Below are 22,316 nucleotides of genomic sequence, written 5' to 3'. Positions count from 1 at the left end.
GAAATGTCATTCAGCAACAGACACAAACAGTAAGAAAAGAGGTCGGCATAGCAGGTTGGATAAGAACTTGATAAAAATTTGGAATATTCTACAAAAAACTTTATTATGAAATTATTTTTACCTTAGCATTAGCATTAGTAGAAGCATATGATGCAAGAAAGCAAGCTTATGCAGCATTAGCCAAAAAAAAAAAAAAAAACACTTCCATTTCACCCCTCCGTTCGTTCCAAATACTTGTCCAGCTCAGCCTTAAATTTATTTAGGCTATCAACTTCCATAACAAAGGATGGAAGTCTGTTCCACTAACCAACTACCCACTGGCTAAAGGCAAACTTCCACACATCTATCCTACATCTGTCTTTCCTCAATTTGAATTTATTAGCATTAGCATTAGTAGAGGCATATGATGCAAGAAAGCAAGCTTATTCAGCATCAGCCAAAAAAAAAACAAAAACACACCACTCCCATTTCACCCCTCCGTTCGTTCGAAATACCTGTCCAGTTGAGCTTTAAATTTGTTTAGGCTATCAACTTCAACAACAAGTGATGGAAGTCGGTTCCACCAACCAACCACCCTCTGGCCAAAGGCAAATTTCCGCACATCTATCCGACATCCGTCCTTCCTCAATTTGAATTTATGCCCTCTGAGCTGATTATTCTGAGCAAGATGAAGAATCCCATTGGCATTGAGCATGCTCAAACCATTCAAAGCCTTATACACCTCTATCAGATCACCTCTCCGGTGCCTAGTCTCCAGACTCTGTAATTTGCAAACCTTAAGCCTTTCTTCGTAAGAGCAACCCTCTGTTCCATTCACTAATCTTGTTGCCCTTCTCTGTACCCGTTCCAGCAGCTCCACATCCTTCCTGAAATGAGGCTTCCAGACCTGTATACAGTACTCAAGATGTGGCCTAACCATTGCCTTATACAAGGGAATAATCACCTCCTTATCCTTGCTAGAAAAATTCCTGCATATCATTGACAAGACACCATGAGCTACTCTTGCAGCTCGTCTGCACTGCTTAGAGAACTTCATATCTGCCTGCACAATTACCCCCAGGTCCTTTTCATTCTCCACCACTGTCAGTGTAGTACCGCAGAGATACGTTGCTCTGGGGTTACTGTTTCCCATATGTAGTACTTTACATTTGTCAATGTTAAACTTCATTTGCCACCTCTCAGCCCATCTGTTCAACCTTTCCAGATCCTGTTGCAGCAGCATAGCGTCAGTAGTGTCCTTAACAACCCTGCCAACTTTTGTATCATCTGCAAACTTGGACATTAAACTTGATATCCCATCATCAATATCATTCATAAACACCGAAAACAACAACGGACCCAACACTGAACCCTGAGGAACTCCACTATGCCCTCTCAGGTGATTATTCTGAGCAAGAGGAAGAATCCCATCAGCATTGATCATGCTCAAACCATTCAAGGCTTTATACACCTCTATCAGATCACCTCGCAGGTGCCTAGTCTCCAGACACTCCACGTTATAGACATGAACGTGTTTTTTATTTTAACGTTTTTAGTCACCTGACCGAACCTTATACACTCAGTCAGATTTTATCCAACAATGACCACATGTCAGTTGTTTTTAATTATTTAAAGGCCTTAAATCTTTTAGCCTTATTTAAAATAAATCATTTATACCATTGATATACTGTTATCGTTATCCATTTTGACGAAGTGACCTAATGTTTTTAGGTCACTGAAATATTTTAACCATAGACGTCTGCATGATGTGGTTTTGACGCATTATAACCATGGCTGTTAATGCAGCAATAAAAACTAAACCAAACCAAATCCAACAGATCCACAAACTTTCTAAAATGAGACTTCTATACCTGTAATCGCCTTTTTATCTGTGTTATCCAAGTTCTTGTATATCATTCACAAAAGTAGTTGCGCTGTTCTGACAGCCTGTATCTACTGCTGAGAGAACTTCACATTTACTTGCATAATTAGACCCCCCAACAAAATCTTTTTTATGTTCCACTATGCTGAGTATAGTAACACACAGTTGGTACATTAATATGGGATTACTGCTACTCCTATGTGGTACCTTGAATTTGTTAATGTTAAACTTCAACTGCCATTTCTCAGCCCATCTGCCTAATTTTTCTGGGTCTTATTCAGTAGCTTACCCTGATTAACCAACCTACCAACCTTTGTATCAACTGCAAACACAGATATTAAGCCTGATATACATTCATAAATATCATTAATAAATATTGAAAACAATGGGCCCAACACTTTATTAGTGGGTTTCCTCGGGGGAAATCTATTAATAACATTATTCCCTGAAAAGCAGTACCCATTGATAACTACTTCTTCTTTTTCCAATTAACTATCCCTTTATGCAATAGCTATAACTTGCCTTTAATGCCACATTTCTCCAATATGTGCAACAGTATCAAAAGCCTTCCTGAAATCCAAATACAAGTTCTCTCCGGAAACTGTCCAGCCATTTTGAATATTTTGAGAACCGGTCATGTGGCCTTGATGTAACTTGGCAGCTCATCAGAAGAGACCTTACTGTGCATGCGTGAACAGTCATTCTCCCATGGGATTAGTCAGTCGGCAGTGAGACGCCGTTGAGTGAGCTTGTGTACTGCGTGACTGTCGCATTCACAATGACCAAGGGAGTAGATCAGTGAATCTGCATCAAGTTTTGCTTCAAACTTGGAAATTTGTCCATGGAAACTATTCGAATGATTAATAAGGCTTTTGGCGATGATTTACCGATGCTTCAAAGATGGGCAGGAATCCATTGAAAGTGATTCACGTTCTGGAAGGCCTTCAACAAGCAGAACACCCGAAAATGTAGAATGCATGTGGGCTGCAATCAACAAAAAATAGCGATTGACAGTGAGAGAATTAGAAGATGATGTGGGAATTCCACGGACTATTGTTTCGGAGATTTTGATGGAGGATCTTGGCATTGAAACATGTGGCTGCAAAATTTGTTCCGCGGCTCCTGTCACAAGGTTGGAAAGAATTTCGTGCTGAAGTTTCACAGAACTTGCTTGAAACTGCTAACAGTGACCCAAATTTCCTCAAAAAGGTCATACCGGAGATGAGTCATGGGTCTATGGCTATGATCCTGAAACAAAAGCCCATGATTTCCATTGTTTCAGGCTATGATCCCGAAACAATGGAAATTGCCTGATTCTCCATGTCTGAAGAAGGTGTGGCAAAGTCGTAGAAACTTTGAGGCCATGTTGATGGGGTTTTCTGATCATGAAGGTGTTGTCCACCATGAATACACTCCTCCAGGCCAGACAATAACTAAGGAGTACAACATCGAAGTCCTTTGCTGTCTGAGGGATGCAATAAGAAGAAAATGGCCGCAGCTGTGCACAAGTGGTGACTGGCAGTGTTTTTGGCAAAACATTGCATCCCCCAAGTCTGTCAGCTCCCATACAGTGCAGATTTGGCTCCCTGGAACTTCTGGCTTTTCCCAAAGCTAAAATCGCCATTGAAAGGGAGGAGATTTCAGACCACGGATGAGATTAAGGAGAACATGACGAGGCAGCTGATGGCAATCCCAAAAAAGGACTTTGCAGATTGTTTTGAAAAGTGGAAGCAATGCTGGGATAAGTGTGAGAGGTCCCAAGGGGAGTACTTTGAAGGGGACTAAGGTACCATTGTCATGGGTAAGTTACATTTTTTTTTTTTATATTACATGGCTGAATACTTTCCGGACAGACCTCATATATGATATCAAAATTGTTTTTTGCACATCCAATTCCTTGGTCACTGCATCATATTAATCTATCAGATTGGTTAGACAGACTGTCCCTTAACAAATCCATGCTGTGACTGCAGTATAATTCCATTCCTGTCCAGATGGTCCTTCATTACTTTAACCAATGACATCGTTATTTTCCTGGAACAGATGTTAAGCTAACAGGTCTGAAATTACTTGTCACCTTTTGATCTCCCTTTATGAATTGGGGCCACATTCACACATTTCCAGTCTATAGGGACCTCCCCTGAATCCAGGGATGCTCTCATAAATATAGCTAAGGGTTTACTTACCCCCTTTTCTGCTTCCCTTAATATGATTGGATTGATCCCATTAACCCAGGTGCTTCTTTTTATGTTCAGCATCAACAATTTCCCTTCCACTTTCCTTTTAGTTATCACAAACTCATTTAGCTCCCATTAGAGTTTGACGAACTTTAGGCATTCCCTCTCCTAAAGAATTCCTCATGTGTGTGAATGTAGATGCAAAATACCTATTCAATTTCTCTGCATCCTGAGAAGGAGCATAAACAGTTAACCCATTGACATCGAGTGGCCAAATGTGATTTAACCCCTTCCTTCTACTGTTAATATAAGCATAGAAGTGTTGGCTGCTTTTGTTTGCAATATAAAGAGACTCCTCATAATCTGCCTTAGCTTGCCTAACCTCTTTTGTGACTTGAATAATTTAGAGTAATTTAGAATGAGTAATAACAGAGTAATTTATATATACCATAGGCCTCTGTATCACCTGATAATTTATATGCATTCCATGCACTCTTCTTCTCTGCCACATGTCTTAATAGTTCATCTAATATCCATTTAGGTCCAAACCTTTAACAGTATTTCTTCATTAGTGTGAAAAGCCTAGTAGCTTCTATGATAACTTCCCTGAATGCTTCCCATTTAGAATTTTCTGTTGGTAACATCATCAATTGGTCCCACTGTATAGAATTTAAAATTGGTTTGAGACAACTGTAGTTGCCAAAACGAGAGAAAATGCCTTTACCGTAGTTATGAATTTAATTAAATTCTACATTAGTACACTGTGATCACTGCCATCCAGATGGTCTTTTATTTGCAGATTCTTAATGCATGTAGAATCACTGCTGATAACCAGATCAAGAATATTGCTTCCCTTGTTGCCTCTCTAACATGCGGCGCCTCCGTAGCCAGGTGGGAAGGAGCAGCAGTGCGTAGTACACGCTTCTTGATTAGACCGGGATTCGAGCCCGTCACCACCAAATACGGAGGATGCGGAAAGGTCAGGGAATGACCACCACATATTCCTGGGGCAATATGGCCTTAGTTGCTAATGCTCCTAAAAACCAAATAACAACAACTCTCTTAACATGTTTGTTGCTGTGGAAAACAGCCATCCAAAATGTCTAACTAAGAGAATAATCCCTCCATCCTGTTTTGGCTATCCTTCCTGTATACTTTGTAATCCCCATATTCAAATTCAGCATCACTTACGTCTGAGTGACACCATGCCAGCATTATCATGAAATGATTGACAAGGCTCTCGGCATGTACTCCTTCTTATCATGTCTGGGAAGAATTACAAAAACTTTCAAATTCAATTCTAATTCATGACTTTTTCTGAACGTTCCCCTGTATTTGTTAAATAAATCCTCAGATTTCCTACTCTTAATATCATTAGTGCCAACGTGTACAACAGTATCACCTCTTTTGCGCTTAAAAGATGATATCTGCTCTATGTCATCTACTTTTGTACCTGGCAAATATTAGCATTAGTAGAGGCATAAAATGCAAGAAAGAGAGCTTATGCAGCAGCATCAGCCAAAAAAAAAAAAAAAAAAAAAACACTCCCATTTCATCCCTCCGTCATTCCAAATACCTGTCCAGCTCAGCCTTAAATTTATTCAGGCTATCAACTTCCACAACAAAAGATGGAAGTCTGTTCCACCAATCAACTACCCACTGGCTAAAGGCAAATTTCTGTACATCTATTCTACAACTGTCTTTCCTCAATTTGAATTTATGCCCCCTCAGTTTCTTAATCTGAGCAAGAGGAAGAATCCCATCAGCATTAGCTTGCTCAACCCATTCAAGGCCTTATACACTTCAATCAGATCACCTCGCAATATAGTCTGGTCCCATTCCAATTATCCTTCTTGCAAAAATATTTCCTGTTTCCCCTGACAACAGAATCACCAATAATAACCACCTCTTGTGGGACTAATGCATTCTCCCTTGGATATAAGGCCTGATGCACTAGAGTGAGCTTTGGTGTTGAGAGAGATTGATTGGTCCCTCATTTTAATTCCTTTAAGGTAATCTACCCTATTCTTCAATCTCTCATAAATTTCCATCAGAATTCTGAGCTGCTACCTAATTTCTTCACACTCTCTGCACCAAATACACACCAAATCATGGCTATGACGTCCTGTTCCAGAAAGATCTGCAAACAGTGCACAAATTGCACATTTTGTTAGGCCATGATTCATAGAAGAATTGCCCCCTTGGTTTTACCCTGAACCATAGCTCTGCCACCTTGTGCCTGTTTCTTTGCTTCTCTAAAATGATTTCTGTTTAAATTCAATTTAGCATTATTAGCATTAGTAGAGGCATGTGATGCAAGAAAGCAAGCTTATTCAGCATCAGCCAAAAAAAAAAAAAAAAAACACACCACTCCCATTTCACCCCTCCGTTCACTCGAAATACCTGTCCAGTTGAGCCTTAAATTTGTTTAGGCTATCAACTTCAACAACAAGTGATGGAAGTCGGTTCCACCAACCAACCACCCGCTGGCTAAAGGCAAATTTCCGCACATCTATCCGACATCCGTCCTTCCTCAATTTGAATTTATGCCCTCTGAGCTGATTATTCTGAGCAAGATGAAGAATCCCATTGGCATTGAGCATGCTCAAACCATTCAAAGCCTTATACACCTCTATCAGATCACCCCGCCGGTGCCTAGTCTCCAGACTCTGTAATTTGCAAAACTTAAGCCTTTCTTCGTAAGAGCAACCCTTTGTTCCATTCACTAATCTTGTTGCCCTTCTCTGTACCCGTTTCAGCAGCTCTACATCCTTCTTGAAATGAGGCCTCCAGACCTGTATACAGTACTCAAGATGTGGCCTAACCATCCTTATACAAGGGAATAATCACCTCCTTATCCCTGCTAGAAAGATTCCTGTATATCATTGACAAGACACCATGAGCTACTCTTGCAGCTCGTCTGCACTGCTCAGAGAACTTCATATCTGCCTGCACAATTACCCCCAGGTCCTTCTCATTCTCCACTACTGTCAGTGTAGTACCGCAGAGTTGATACGTTGCTCTGGGGTTACTGTTTCCCATATGTAGTACTTTACATTTGTCAATGTTAAACTTCATTTGCCACCTCTCAGCCCATCTATTCAACCTTTCCAGATCTTGTTGCAGCAGCATAGCGTCAGTGGTGTCCTTAACAACCCTGCCAACCTTTGTATCATCTGCAAACTTGGACATTAAACTTGATATCCCATCATCAATATCATTCATAAACACCGAAAACAACAACGGACCCAACACTGAACCCTGAGGAACTCCACTAATAACATTAGTCCACGTTGAGCAGTGTCCATTGATTACCACTCTCTGTCTTCTGCCACTCAACCATCCCCTTATCCATAGCAGCAATTTGCCTCCAATGCCACACTGCTCCAATTTGTGCAGCAGTCTTCCATGTGCAACAGTATCAAAAGCCTTTCTAAGATCCAAATATATAATATCAAAGTTATTCCCTGCATCCAGTTCTTTTGCGACTACATCATAGTATCCAATCAAATTGGTCAGGCAAGACCTGCCCTTAACAAAACCATGCTGCGTCTGAGCTATAACTGAATTCTTGTCTAGATGATCCTGCAGTGCTTCTTTAACCAGTGCCTCCATTAATTTACCTGGAACAGAAGTTAAACTAACAGGTCTATAATTACTTGTGTCAGCCTTTGATCCTCCTTTGTGAATTGGGGTTACATTTGCACATCTCCAGTCTATGGGTACCTCCCCTGAGTCCAAAGAAGCTCTCATAATTATGGCTAGGGGTTTGCTTACTTCCTTTGCTGCCTCCTTTAATATAACTGGATAGATCCCATCCACCCCAGGTGCCTTTTTTATGTTTATCCTCAACAATCTCTCCTCCACTTTCCTCTCAGTTATTAGAAAATCATCTAGCTCACTGCCAATGTTTACTTCACCTACGACATTCCCCTTCCTGAATAACTCCTCATGTGTGAATGTAGATGCAAAATACTCGTTTAGATTGTTAGCCACCTGAGCTGGATCCTCAACTGTTGAACCATCAATATCCAGTTGACCAATCTGATTCATCCCTTTCCTTCTTGAGTTTAAATAGGTAAAGAACTCTTTTCTGTTTTTCTTTGCATCCTTTGCCAAGGATTTTTCGTAGTCTGCCTTTGCCTGCCTAATCTCCTTTGTGACTTGGTTACAGACCAACTTATATCTATCATAGGCTTCCATGTCACCCATTAATTTGTATGTATCCCATGCATTTTTCTTCTCTGCCACATGTCTCATTAGTTCATCTGACAACCATTTAGGCCTAAACCTTGAACAATATTTCTTAGTTGGTATGTAAAGCCTGGTAGCCTCCAAGATTAGTTCCTTGAATGCTTCCCATTTTGAGTTTGCTGTTGGTAACATCATCAGTTGGTCCCACTGTATAGAATTTAAATACTGTCTCAGACCATCATAGTCGCCTTTACGAAAACAAAAACCCTTCCCTTTACCTGTGATGGTAGTTACCTCCTTGAGTAAATCCCACTTCAACACACTGTGATCACTGCCACCTAGTGGTTCATTTATCTGCAGATTCTTAATGCATGAAGAATCACTACTGATAATCAGATCAAGAGTATTGCTCCCTCTTGTTGCCTCACGAACATGCTGATGTAGAAAACAATCATCCAATAAATCCACAAAAGCCTTGCTAGTGTGCGAGTGACCAACCCACAAATTCCAGTCAATATCTGGGAAATTAAAATTCCCCATTATAAGACTCTGATTGACTGGCCCACTCTATTTCCCTGTACAATATCTTATTATACTCATCAGAGTCATTAGGCCTATAGCACACTCCTACTCTCAATTTTGATTTCCCTATGCTTATGTCACACCAAACTGACTCGACACTGCCCTGTCCATCGATGTCGAGTGGCTTCACTTCCTTGGACTTTATGTGTTTCTTAACTAATAGCATAACCCCTCCTCCCCCTCCTGTCCTGTTTATCCTTTCAATACACATTGTATTTCCCAAATTCCAGTTCCGCATTCCTTATATCTGTGTGACACCACGTCTCTGATATCCCAACAATATCTGCCTTTGATGTTTTGAGCAATACCTCAAATTCATCAAATTTATTTACCAAACTCCTAGCTTTGGTATACATGCACCTGTTTCTATTCTTGGCTACCCTAACACAACCCATGTGTTTACTTGTACAGCAATGACTCCCAGCAGTCTCTGAAATATCCTGCATCTTGTTTTTCAGGCTTCTGCTCATTCCAATAGAAGCAGTGCAAGAATCACTTCCACCTCTGCCAGTGGCTACTCTTAATCTATTAGTCCTTGTATCCCCCCCCCAACTAGCAATTTTCTGACCCACCTAACTCTGCCTCGACAGCATTAGCAAAAATTCTTGCACCCTTTCTATTTAAGTGTATCCCATCCCTGTAGAAGCAATCTCTTCACTGTTAACAAGTACAGTCCAGGCTGAAAAAATTTCTACCCCTTGAGCCGTGCACAATCCCTCCAGGGCCGAATTGATCGACAAGGCTCTCATCATATACTCCCTCCTATCATGTCTGGGCAGAATTGCAGACACTTTCAAATTCAACCCTAATTCAAGGCTTTTTTTCAACAGTGACCTGTACTTGCTAAGTAATTCCGCCGTTCTCCTACTCTTAATATCATTAGTGCCAACATGTACAACTATATCACCTTTTGTGCCCTTAAAAGATGATATCCCCTCTACAACGTCATCAACCTTTGCCCCTGGCAGACATACCCTGGTCTATTCCACCTATCCTTTTTACAAAGCATGTTCCCCGTTTCCTTGACAATAGAGTCACCAACAATTTAATTTAATTGATTAACTGACAATACTACACTAAGGTAATTGATTCCTAAACGCAGTGATATGTATTACATTATCAAGTTTTATGTTATATCCTCTGCTATCAAAGATCTCATTTTCAGAATTTTATTGACAGGTACAAAATTGCCTTAGTTGTCCTTGTGCCAAAAAAACCCATTAAAACCAGCCAAACCTTACACTATCAAAAGATATATATTACTTTAGACTGTTACGATTGTAATTTACAAAATCACTAGCTAAATTTAAAAATAAGTTAATAAACATGACTAAGACTATCAAACTGTTTGTCAAACACAATTTAATATGTTAGTTGATCAAAAAAAGACTAACAATTTTGAAAAAATTCATATCTTTCCACAAGTTCAAAATTCTTCACTTGTACTCTGTACATCTAAAATGTGTAACATACTGTGCACATTAATAACTTGTTCTTTGCTGCTAATCTCATCAGTTTATCTGATATCCATTTAGCTAAAGACCTTGAACAGAATTGCTTGGTCTTAAACACTTAATAGCTTTTATGATTACTTTCCTGAATGCTTCCCATTTAGAATTTACAGTCAGTAGTAACACCATCAGTTGGTCCTACTGAAAAAAAAAAAAAGGTAAAAACTGTTGATGACTGTTGTAGTTGCCTTTTTTTAAAATCAAAATCCCATCCCTTTTCCCTTAACAGTACTTATACCTTTATCTGAAGATTCTTAATGCACAAAGAATCACTGCTGATAATGAGATCAAGAGTACTGCTTTCTCCCCTCCGTCAGTATCTGGAAAGTTAAAATCTCCATTATAAGGCATCCAGCTTTACCGACCCATTCTATTTGTCTGTATAGTTGTTCATTATGGTCATTGCAGTCCTTTGGCATATAATATTCTCCTGTTCTCATTTTTATTTTCCTAGAGCTTGTGTCATACCAAATGGAATGAACATCGCAGTTACCCACTTCAGCTGGGTGTGCTGCCTTAGATTGTTTGTTAATGCACTATGGCAAACCTTTGTTTTAATGGACTTCAAAATAACAGACAATGTCCACCTAATCAGGCTTTTCATTGATACTGGACCTGTTGATTATCTGTCTCAATGTGATCGTATTTAGCATCAGCTAAAATATTTTCACAATAAAGCAGAGTGCCAAGATCTCCTTCACCTGAAAGAGATCCTGGCACTCTGCGTATCAGACATAGTAGAATGTCATCTGATCTTCAAACAATGGTATTCAAGAGCTTTTCGAACAACTTTTAGAGTTTCTGCCTGCCACTATATTATACTTCAAAATTCTTATACAGTATTACAACATTTAATGTTTTTTATTTCATAGAACAGCATTTGTTCATAACATTCTAGCGACTTTGTCAGCTTTATGTATTTCTTTTGAATTTAATAGACAAAGCTTTAGTGTAAAGGACTTTAGATTACAGCAAGCTTTTACTGTACCTTTTTAGTAATTCATAGGCAAGTAAAAATGACACTTTTATTTATTTATTTACTTTGTTTTTGTGGGGCTCTATATCAAAAGTATTAGACCCTAGTGAATTCTAGTACCATGTATGCATGTACTAGACCCTAGAATTCACTAGGGTCTAATACCTTTGATGTAGATTATGTAATGTGTATATATGGTACTAGTGAATTCTAGGTTGAGGAGACAGAAGATACTGCATTGTCACTGAACTTACATTTTGGTGTATTTTAATTTTCAGAACATGCATACAAAGAAAGGTTGTTCTAAGAACAGACATAGAAGGGCTAAACAAAGATAAAGAAAAGTTAGTTTGGTGAATTTCAAGTTAACTGTTTGGAAGAAAAAGACAGAATTATGGTTACTAGTTCAGAAGAACACTGCTTGTGTAAATATCTGTTAAAAAAAAAGGACAGAGCAAGAACTATATCTGTGTGATTGGGAGTGGAATGAGTTTGTGCATGAGGAACCATTAATTGATGCCCCTCTTTGGGATAAAGTCTAGGAGTTTAATAGAAGTTTTAGACACCTCCCAAGATTGGGAACAAATATTCTGTGATAGACACATTTGTGATTTATGCAGAATAAAAGCTGCTCAAAAGAAATATAATGCCAACTACAAAAGAGAAACCCATTTTTGAAAGCAGAGGAAAAAATATTTGTGATAAGCTTATGTCAAAAAACATTAGAAGTGAGGATTATCCCTAGTAATGATATGTGATCACCATTATCACTACCATCACCTTTGACCCACGCATCTCCGAAGGCACCTCTGTAGCCAGGTGGGCAGGAGCAGCAGTGTGTAGCACACACTTCTTGATTATACCAGGGCTCGAGCCTATGATCACCAAATATGGAGGATACAGAAAGGTTAGGGAATGACCACCACATATCCCCGGAGCAACATGGCCTTATTTGCTAATGCTCCTAAAAACCAAATAACAACAACAACAGCATCTCCAAATGAAAGCATTGGCAGGCTTCAGCTGTTGTTTACATTTTTCCATGATGAACAGATAACCACATGGTGTGTGATATTTGATTTCAGTTGCTTTCAAGTTTTTTTCGCCATCAGTAAAGATAACACTCGATTACGGATGTTTCCTAACGTGAAATAAATATTAAGAATATATGCTTTTAATATAAAAAAGGATTATTCACAGCTGTATTAATAATAGATTGTAAATAAAAGGTAGCATCAATATGTGAACAATTTAAAATTTTTTTTTGTGATGATTTTAAGGTTAGAAAATGGCATACCTGATCCCAAGGTGCATTTGTCAGTGAGAAACAAAGTTGCATGCCCATCACAGGATTAACATAGTGTGACCTTAATAGTCCTCCCTCACCTGTATGCATACAACTTAGACTATCTTATCTCATAGTTAGCAAAGGTAAAGGAAGCAAGATTATACATGAGCTGATCAGAATGCCTTCTAGAACATTTAGATTTGGCTAAGTAGACTAGTAACGCCTGCAAAAACTGTCCTCTCAAAATATTGGATGTCATCACGGTGTTTATCAAACTACACGTTATCTATACTGCATGACAAAAAATTTGGTGAGATGCTGTATACTATACATGGTTTTCCCCACCTTTTGTCTCATTGAACTATATCTGGGCATGCCAGTGATTTTCTTTCCCTCACATGTATACTCGCTTAATGGGGTAATAAGTTACCCTTAAAAATTGTCAAGAAATAATTCAAACTTGTTCACTTTTGATGCCACTGTTATTTTCAATCTTTTTCTGAACACAGAAAAATCCATTTTTTTTTTTTATTAAAAACAAATAAAATAATTAAAAATATTTTTTTGAAAATAAAAGACCTCTGCAGTGCCCTAGAATGTTATCTCTATTATTGTCTTTGATTGACAGTGAGAAAAGTTTTAATCAAAGAATCCACACATTTCAACATGTGGTCATGACTCTTCTACAACACTCCTCTGTTGCAGAAAAGTCATGACTCTTCTGCAGTGCAAAGCCAGAAAGTATTAAGAATGCCCACTCCCAGTGACTGGATGGGAGTGGTTATCACCAATTTCTGATTTCTGTAATTTTCAAGGGAAAAACCAAAAATGGTATTAATAGTTTCAGCTATGTGGACCCAGTAGATGAAGAGCATTGCTGCACTTATGTCTTGAAGATCCCAAGGGATCAATCAATTCTAGGTTAAGAAAAGTTGTGGTATTCCATCAGGTGATAAGAGCCAATTCAACTCACCCTGACATTTCAAGGATTTACAAATGATATTTTCTACACTCTACAAATATTTAGATATTATTCCACTTTTATTCTCCTAACTTTTGAGTTCATAACCATGAAATGAATGGCATTAAACTTAAAGATTTTTTATGTTTCTTTCTCATTTTAAAAATAAAGAATAATGTGACACTCAGTCTTCATTTCTACTTTTTTAAATTCTTTTATGTATTTAAGCTTTTTATTGTATATTTGAGGTATTAAATTTTTTAATTATAAAATATTAACAAGCACAAAGCCAGAAAGTTACATTTCTTTTTTTTGTTTTTTGTAAACTAAAATTTGTTTAATGGAAAAATTTAATCACTGAACATCATATAAATAATAGCTTTTAGAGATGTATAGAAAATTGTCAAGCCTAAATATTAAAAACCAAATATTTGTTTTTATAAAGAAGTTTATATTTTTAAATAATTGTGTGTAAATATTGCCAAGACATTCCCTGCTAAATTTGCTGTCATGTTTAAATAAAAAAAAAACTATAATTAGTACCATTTCATGAGTACTGAATTACTATATACCAGGTGGAATGCAGAATAATCTTTGGGCTATTTAGGTTGGCAGTTATGTTATAAAAATGTGTAAGAGCTTATTTTAGTTAATTTGCTGGACTTATTAAGGTCACTGCTGGATGATTTGTGGAGTGTTGAAGTTTATACCCAAAATAATATTTATTCAAAATTTAAAATTGTATTTTTTAAAATTTTTTATTTATCTTTTAGGTAAGGATGTTAGCCAACCTATTTACAAGCAAGAAAATATAGTAGCGGAGGATAGGATTGTACAGATTCTTAATGAAGCACAGTTGAATATGAATTGTTGTAATAAGGATAATAGCCTCATAACAAATGGACATCTTTTAAATGAAACCTTAGAAGTTAGTAAAAACAAACAAGAAAATAAATCTGTTGAATCTGATTTAGAAACTGCTGATGAAAATAGGAAGGAAGAACCAAACCCATCCTCCAGTTACCAAGACATCACAAATGGTATTAGAAAGTCACTGCAGTTTACAACTGATATTCCTCATGCAATGGTAGCCCATATTTATCAGGAAGAGCTTGTGAAATATTTAGGCAAACGAATAAAAGAAGGATTTACAAGCTCTCAGTATGAACATACTCAGGAAGAAATAAGGCAAGCCCTTAGTATTTATCACCAGGAACTCTCTCTACTTTCTCATATAATACCACCAGTAACTTCAGGCTCCTTCAGTCTCTGCAATTCTGGAAGTGTACAGAGTTCTTTAGCCAATGGAAACACCTGTACTGCCTTAAGCTGCCATACATGTGCTATTTCTGGATCCAATCGACAGGAAATTGGGGTTGGAAGCTATGTATGCAATAATCAAGAGCAAAAGTTACCTTGTTGTATACCTTCAGATCACATGAAACATACTGGAAGTGCATTCTCACCTGTACAATCTGAAACAGCAGAAAATTCTATTAAACTAATGTCTTATATACCTAGTTCAGCTGTTGTTCTGAATCCTCCAACACCACTACTTCCTTTATCAGAAATAACCACAACTGGAGATGATTTAAATTCTTCTGCTTCCCCTCTCCAACGAATGCAGTCAATCACTAATTCGCTTCTTACACAGTCCTCCCCCCCAAGTTTTACGGCTCTTCCACAGAGGCCTATGAAAGCAGTGTTACCTCCGATCACTCAACATCAGTTCGACCAATATAACAATCTTAATACTGAAGACATAGTTAAAAAAGTAAGTCAAAATTTTAAAAATAGATGTTGCAATTTTTTTTTATCAGTAAAATGCTTTAGCATAACAGGGTTTCAGAAGTAAGGAAATATGTTTAGCTTTAAATAACAGTATTTTATATATATATATATATATATATATATAAAGTTATATTAATATATTGAATTAAGTATGCATAAATGAATGTAACTTTCACATCCATTTATGCATACTTAATTCAATATATTAATATAATTTATACATACTCTTGCATCCTTTAATGCTGCTTTGCTTTTAGGTACATTTGTCATACCTGATTTATTAATTCTGCATTCACTGAAACCATTTCATAAACTGTGTACCTCTTTTCATATGTAACTCTTTAACCATTACCTTTAAGGGGTTACATTGAATACCCATTTATATATATACTTTTAATTAATGTTAGCACAATAGAAAGAGCAATCATAAACTTAAAAAAATAATAATAATAAAAAATTTTACATCTGTTCAATATGACCAACATTATGGTCTTTTGGGCACAATTTTGTAGAGGCAAAGTAAAATTCTTCAGAAATGTTCTCAAACTATTGACTGCTGAAGCTCCAGCAGAGACCTATGGTTGTTACTAAATACTTTCTCCTCAGAGAATCTCTACAAAAACGTAATCACAGAATGTTAAATCCAGGGAGTAGTCATTGGAACCCTATCAACTAATCCATCAACCTGGGAAGTCTTTGTCTGAGGATTCACAGATGGTTTTTGTAGAGTGAGCTGGTGCTACATCCTGGACACAATAGCAATGCAAAATATAAATTTTGGACTGCATTAATGGAAAGATTTTGTCGTTTAGTAGTTTCAGATACCTTTTTCCTGTGACAGTTTGTTCAAAGAAAAAAGAAAGTCCGAGAACATCTCTTGTCCAAATTCCAACCCAGACTGTCAAATCAGGAGTAAATGAATCCTTGTTAAAGAATAAATGGGATTTTTAAAAGAGTAATAAACATAGTTATAGGAATTAACAGTTCCATTTAGTTTAAATATGACTTCATAAGTCCACAAAATATTCTCAATGATGGTTCTCAAAATATTCTCTAGATTTATGATACTTATGGCCAAAAATTGTTTGCAAATTCTGATCTTCTATCTAGGTTATCCTCATTCAAACTTTGTAGCAACATGGGATGATAAATCTTGTATTTAAGTTCCTTTATGATTTGAAATAATTCAGTCACTTCTGTTATAGTATATTATTCAAACTTTTCTTTCTTTGAGATTTTTTTCATATTTTGATATCATCTCTTGCAAGTTTCAATTTGGCAATTTTGTTTGAGATACAAGGTCTACCACCAGGTTTCGGTAGATTGTACACTGTTCCCACTTCTTCAAACTTCATCACAATTCACTTGATGGTCTTTATGGTGATTTAAAAGAACTTCTTGAACTTTTTTGACATACGATGCAAGAAAGCAAGCTTATGCAGCATCAGCCAAAAAAAAAAAAAAAAACCCTCCTATTTCACCCCTCTGTTCATTTCAAATACCTGTCCAGCTCAGCCTTAAATTTATTTAGGCTATCAACTTCCACAACAAAATATGAAAGTCTGTTCCACCAATCAACTACCCACTGGCTAAAGGCAAACTTCCGCACATCTATCCTACAACTGTCTTTCCTCAATTTGAATTTATGCCCTCTCAGATCATTCTGAGCAAAACGAAGAATCCCATCAGCACTGAGCATGCTCAAACTATTCAAGGCTTTATACACTTCAATCAGATCACCTCGCAAGTGCCTAGTCTCCAGACACTGTAATCGGCAAAACTTAAGCCTTCCTCCATAAGAGCAACCCTTCGTTTCATTCACTAATCTTGTTGCCCTTCTCTGTACTCATTCCGACAGCTCTAGATACTTCTTAAAATGAGGCCTCCAGACCTGTACTCAAGGCATGGCCAGACCATTGCCTTATACAAGAGGATAATCACCTCCTTATCCCTGCTAGAAAAATTCCTGTATATCATTGACAAGACACCATGTGCTACTCTTGCCGACTGTTTGCACTGCACAGAAAACTTCATATCTGCCTGCACAATTACCCCAGGTCCTTTTCATTCTCTACACTGTCAGTGTAGTACCACATAGTTGATACGTTACTCTGAGGTTACTGCTTCCCATATGTATTACTTTACATTTGTCAATGTTAAACTTCATCTACTCAACTTTTCTAGATCCTGTTGTTGTTGTTATTTGTTTTTTAGGACCATTAGCAACTAAGGCCATATTACTCCGGGGATATGCGGTGGTCATTCCCTGACCTTTCCGCATCCTCCATATTCCACACGGGCTCGAACCCCAGTCTAATCAAGAAGCGTGTGCTACACACTGCTGCTCATGCCCACCTGGCTATAGAGGCACCTCTAGATCCTGTTGCAGCAGTGTACTGTCATTAGTGTCATTAACAACCCTGCGAACCTTCGTATCACCTGCAAACTTGTTTCTTCCTTAAGCCTGATATACCATCATCAATATCATTTACAAATACAGAAAAAAAACAATGGACCCAACACTGAACCCCGAGGGACTCCACTAATAACATTAGTCCGTGAAGAGCAGTGTCCATTGATTACCACTCTCTGTCTTCTCCCACTCAGCCATCCCTTTATCCATAGCAACAATTTGCATCTCTTGCTGCACTGCTCCAATTTGTGCAGCAGTCTTCCATGTGCAACACTATCAAAAGCCTTTCTAAGATCCAAATATTGAAATACGATAAGGAAATCAGAGAAAATCTTGATCTTGAACTCACAAAATATGACATACTTCAAGAGCCTACCTTACCATCTTGCATCCCCCAAAATACCACAATAAACTTTGATCTCGTGGAACACCACAAAAAAAGAAATCGAGACCATTGTCAAAGCTATAGGAATCAAAACAATTGAGACTTATTCGAGGCGTGACATAGTACAGATGTATACCGATGGATCCTCTGACGAGACGATCCTCAAGGGCGGAGCAGGCATACACACCACCCTGACAAATACTACAAAAATGCAACAAAGCATAGGTGCAGGCAGCATCGCCTCTAACTTTACATGTGAGCTAAGGGCAATCCTTGTGGCCCTAAATAGTTATATTTCACTAAGAGACATAGACAGAGCCAGAGGGCTTGTAATCTTCTGCGACTCAAGAGCGGCCCTGCTGGCAATAAAACATGGACGCACAGGACATTCACCGACATTTGGAGACAGTTCATCAATTGGGAAAGAGCTGCACACTACAGTGGATGCCTGCGCATGTGGGTATAGAAGGAAATGAGGCGGCCGATAAACTGGCAAAAGAGGCAAGAAACTTAAATCACAACACCTCAAAAACCATAACTCTAGATGATGCTAACGCCATCGCCAGACACAGACTCAGACAGAAACATATAGAAACTGACCACCAAATCTGCGAGATTAATGCAAATAGGAACATCACTAAGACCATTGCCAGACTGAGAACTCGACACATGGCAGGTATGAAAATTAGTGCGGATGGTACCAGAACTTATAAACTTTGCAGAAACTGGCCGAAAGAACAGCTTACTCCGGAACACATCTTCAGCTGTCCTGCAATTCAGGCGACTTTGCAAAGCATGGACGAATCCCCTTTTCAGGGAGAACTTTATAACGAAAAGATCGTGGACTTAGCTAAAGCAGTGATATCAGCGCATGGTTCAATTTGACTTCAAATGGACACGACACCAACCAACCAACCAACCAACCAGATCCAAATATATGATATCAAAGTTATTCTCTGCATCCAGTTCCTTTGTGACCACATCATAGTATCCAATAAAATTGGTTAGACAAGACTTCCCCTTAACAAAACCATGCTGTGTCCAAGCTATAACTGAAGTCTTGTCTAGATGATCCTGCAGTGCTTCTTTAACCAGTGCCTCCATTCCTTCATTGTAAGGTTCATAGTTCATAGTTTTTTCTAGGTTCAATTATTCTGAAATATTAAAAAAATTTTTTTTTTTTTTTTTTTTTTTTTAAATCCATTTAAACTAAATGAAGACTGATGTAAATATACTATATTTATTTCAAGAGTTATTCAAAATAGTTTCCCTCCTTATGGACTACCCTGTATAATAGTAGGTTTCATGGAAGTTCACATTTAAATTTATTTATGGGTATATGTAAAACTTTATGATGTGGGTAGTTAGTTTAAACTTAATAATTTAAGTGTATACTTTCAAAAGGTAAATGTATATGAAAGAGCATAAAGAATATGAAGTAATGCGGCATGACATAAAATTCAGCAGGGCACATTAAATAATGCTAGTCATGATCAAAAAACAGTAATAACTTCCCCAAATAACAACTAGATTAAGGGCTAAGAAAATATTGGTAGGCTGTTTCACATTATGTAGTTGAAAAATAGACTTAATTTAATAAATATAGCTAGCCTGGGTAGATGATAATGAGCTGGGCACTTGCAAAATGCATGGAAAAACTATTTTGTAAAGATGGGAAACATTACTGAGTATCTAAATAGTAATAGAAGAGAAATAACAGGCAAGCAAAATGAGGCAACTTCTTGGCTGTATATTTGCATAATATCAGAAATACTGGAGTATGTATGGATTGATTATTTGTGCAAAGTAAGGATAATTACTTAAATCTACCAATGTTGGAACAAAATTTTCCATTTTGCTGCATAGGCAGAATGGAAAATTTAAACAGACAATAATAATGTTATTTTCTTTGTACAGATATGTATAGAAGTACTCTTCTGAAATTTAGCGATGAAATTTCAAATACTGATGACATCAAGGCCCCTGCAAAAGCATGAGCCAGTTTGCTTTTGCTTGCAGGAGACTCCCTAAAGGCAAATGATGACCCCACCATGAGTTATATCACAATTTGTTGTAAGGACAGAATTTGGGTATGGTACTGCTCATGGAAGACTCCATTTGAGCCTTTGCTACTTACATCCAGCATGGAGGCTTTTGCAATTCTCCTTACAGTGAGATTTTTGTTAACCATCTGATCTATTTATTTGTCACCCCAGACTGACATCCCCCCAGAAAGACCTTGACAATCTTGTAATTCCTCCCCCAGTTGTCTTCCCCCTTCTTACTTCTTGGAAATTTTAACCGACATTAGAATTAAGAATTTGCAGATAAAGGAACCACTAGGTGGCAATGATCACAGTGTACTGATGTGGGATTTACTTAAAGATGTTTAAACAACTTCATGCAGTTCACACTCAAAGATATATTGATTTTTCCCCAATGTATGCAGATGGCTCTAAATCTAATTCAAATGTTGGAGCAGCTGCAGTGTTTCCAAATGACGTTATTTCAGTATCCCTTCTATCTGAATTATATGCTATTAAACTGGCCTTACAAAATTTCTGTTCTGGCCACTCTTTAAAATCTGTTATTTACACTGATACACACTGTTCAATAATGGCTTTATGTAATTCCTCAGATAAAGTTCGCCCTGTTATAGATGAAATATGAAGATTATTACTAAAAATTGAAGAACACCATCAACAGGTCACCTTCTGTTGGATTCCAGCATATTCTGGTATTTTGGGCAATGAACTGGCTGATAAAGCGACAAAAAATCCAACTATCTTAGACTTAACTATTATCCCTATTCTGCAATCAGACTATTATCTCACATATACAAGTTGTTCACAAGGGTCATTACTAACAGATTAGAAAGAATACTTGATGAGAATCAACCGAAAGAGCAAGCTAGCTTTAGGACAGGATTCTCAACTATGGATCACCTTCACGTAATATCACAGCTAATGGAGAAAGCAAATGAATATAAAACACCATTATGCCTGGCATTTGTGGATTATGAAAAGGCATTTGACTCCATACAGCATAAGGCAATGTTTCAGGCACTGGAAAGACACGGCATAGATACCCTGTATATTATGATTTTAAAAAATATATATGAAAATGCTACCTCCTTTATTAGACTAGACAAAGATAGTAGGAAATTTAAAATTGAGAAAGGAGTTCAATAAGGAGACACAATATCTCCAAAGTTGTTTACTGCTGCCGTTGAGGAAGCTTTCAGTAGATTAGACTGGTTGCAGAAAGGAGTAAATGTGAATGGAGAGTACCTAAACCATCTATGATTTGCTGATGACATTATGGTCATAAGCCACGATCCCAAAAAATTAGAGGAAAATCTTAATCAGTTATTAGTATTAGTATATGATGCAAGAAAGCAAACTTATGCAGCATCAGCCAAAAAAAAAAAAAAAAAAACACTCTCATTTCACCCCTCCATTCGTTCCAAATACTTGTCCAGCTCAGCCTTAAATTTATTTAGGCTATCAACTTCCACAAAAAAGGGTGGAAGTCTGCTCCACCATTCAACTACCCACTGGCTAAAGGCAAACTTCCACACAATCTATCCTACATCTGTTTTTACTTAATTTGAATTTATGCCCTCTTAGGTGATTATTCTGAACAAGAGAAAGAATTCCGTCTGCATTGAGCATGCTCAAACCATTCAAGACTTTATACATCTTAATCAGATCACTTTGCAGGTGCCTAGTCTCCAGACACTGTAATTTGCAAAATTAGTGTTCCATTCACTAATCTTGTTGCCCTTCTCTGTACTCATTCCAATAGCTCTATATCCTTCTTAAAATGAGGCCTCCAGACCTGTATATAGTACTCAAGGTGTGGCCTGACCATTGCCTTATAAGAAAATATATGAGAACGCTACCTCCTTTATTAGACTAGACAAAGACAGTAACAAATTTAAATCTAATCACCTCCTTATCCCTGCTAGAAAAATTCCTATATATCATTGACAAGACACCATGAGCTACTCTTGCAGACTGTCAGCACTTCTCAGAAAACTTCATATCTGCCTGCACAATTACCCCCAGGTTCTTTTCGTTCTCTACCACTGTCAGTACAGTTCCACAGAGTTGATACGTTACTGTGGGTTACTGCTTTCCATATGTAGTACTTTACATTTGTCAATGTTACACTT

General features: G+C 37.6%; 1 protein-coding gene across 1 annotated transcript in view; it reads left to right on the top strand.

Annotated features, from left to right (window-relative positions):
• LOC150081830 (homeobox protein cut-like) overlaps positions 1 to 22,316 on the top strand; it is a 323,211-nt gene that overhangs the window by 126,423 nt on the left and 174,472 nt on the right. The window contains exon 5 of the mRNA XM_090379744.1: positions 14,324 to 15,324. Within this exon, the coding sequence (XP_090235870.1) occupies positions 14,324 to 15,324 (1,001 nt within the window). The remainder of the gene's footprint in view (positions 1 to 14,323; positions 15,325 to 22,316) is intronic.

The sequence above is a fragment of the Mastigoproctus giganteus genome, chromosome 8, assembly GCF_048544385.1.
Source record: "Mastigoproctus giganteus isolate SK-2022 chromosome 8, ASM4854438v1, whole genome shotgun sequence".
In the NCBI taxonomy this organism is placed as follows: Eukaryota; Metazoa; Arthropoda; class Arachnida; order Uropygi; family Thelyphonidae; genus Mastigoproctus; species Mastigoproctus giganteus.
The sequence above is the reverse complement of the archived record's forward strand: the minus strand, read 5'-3'. Positions and strand labels throughout refer to the sequence as shown.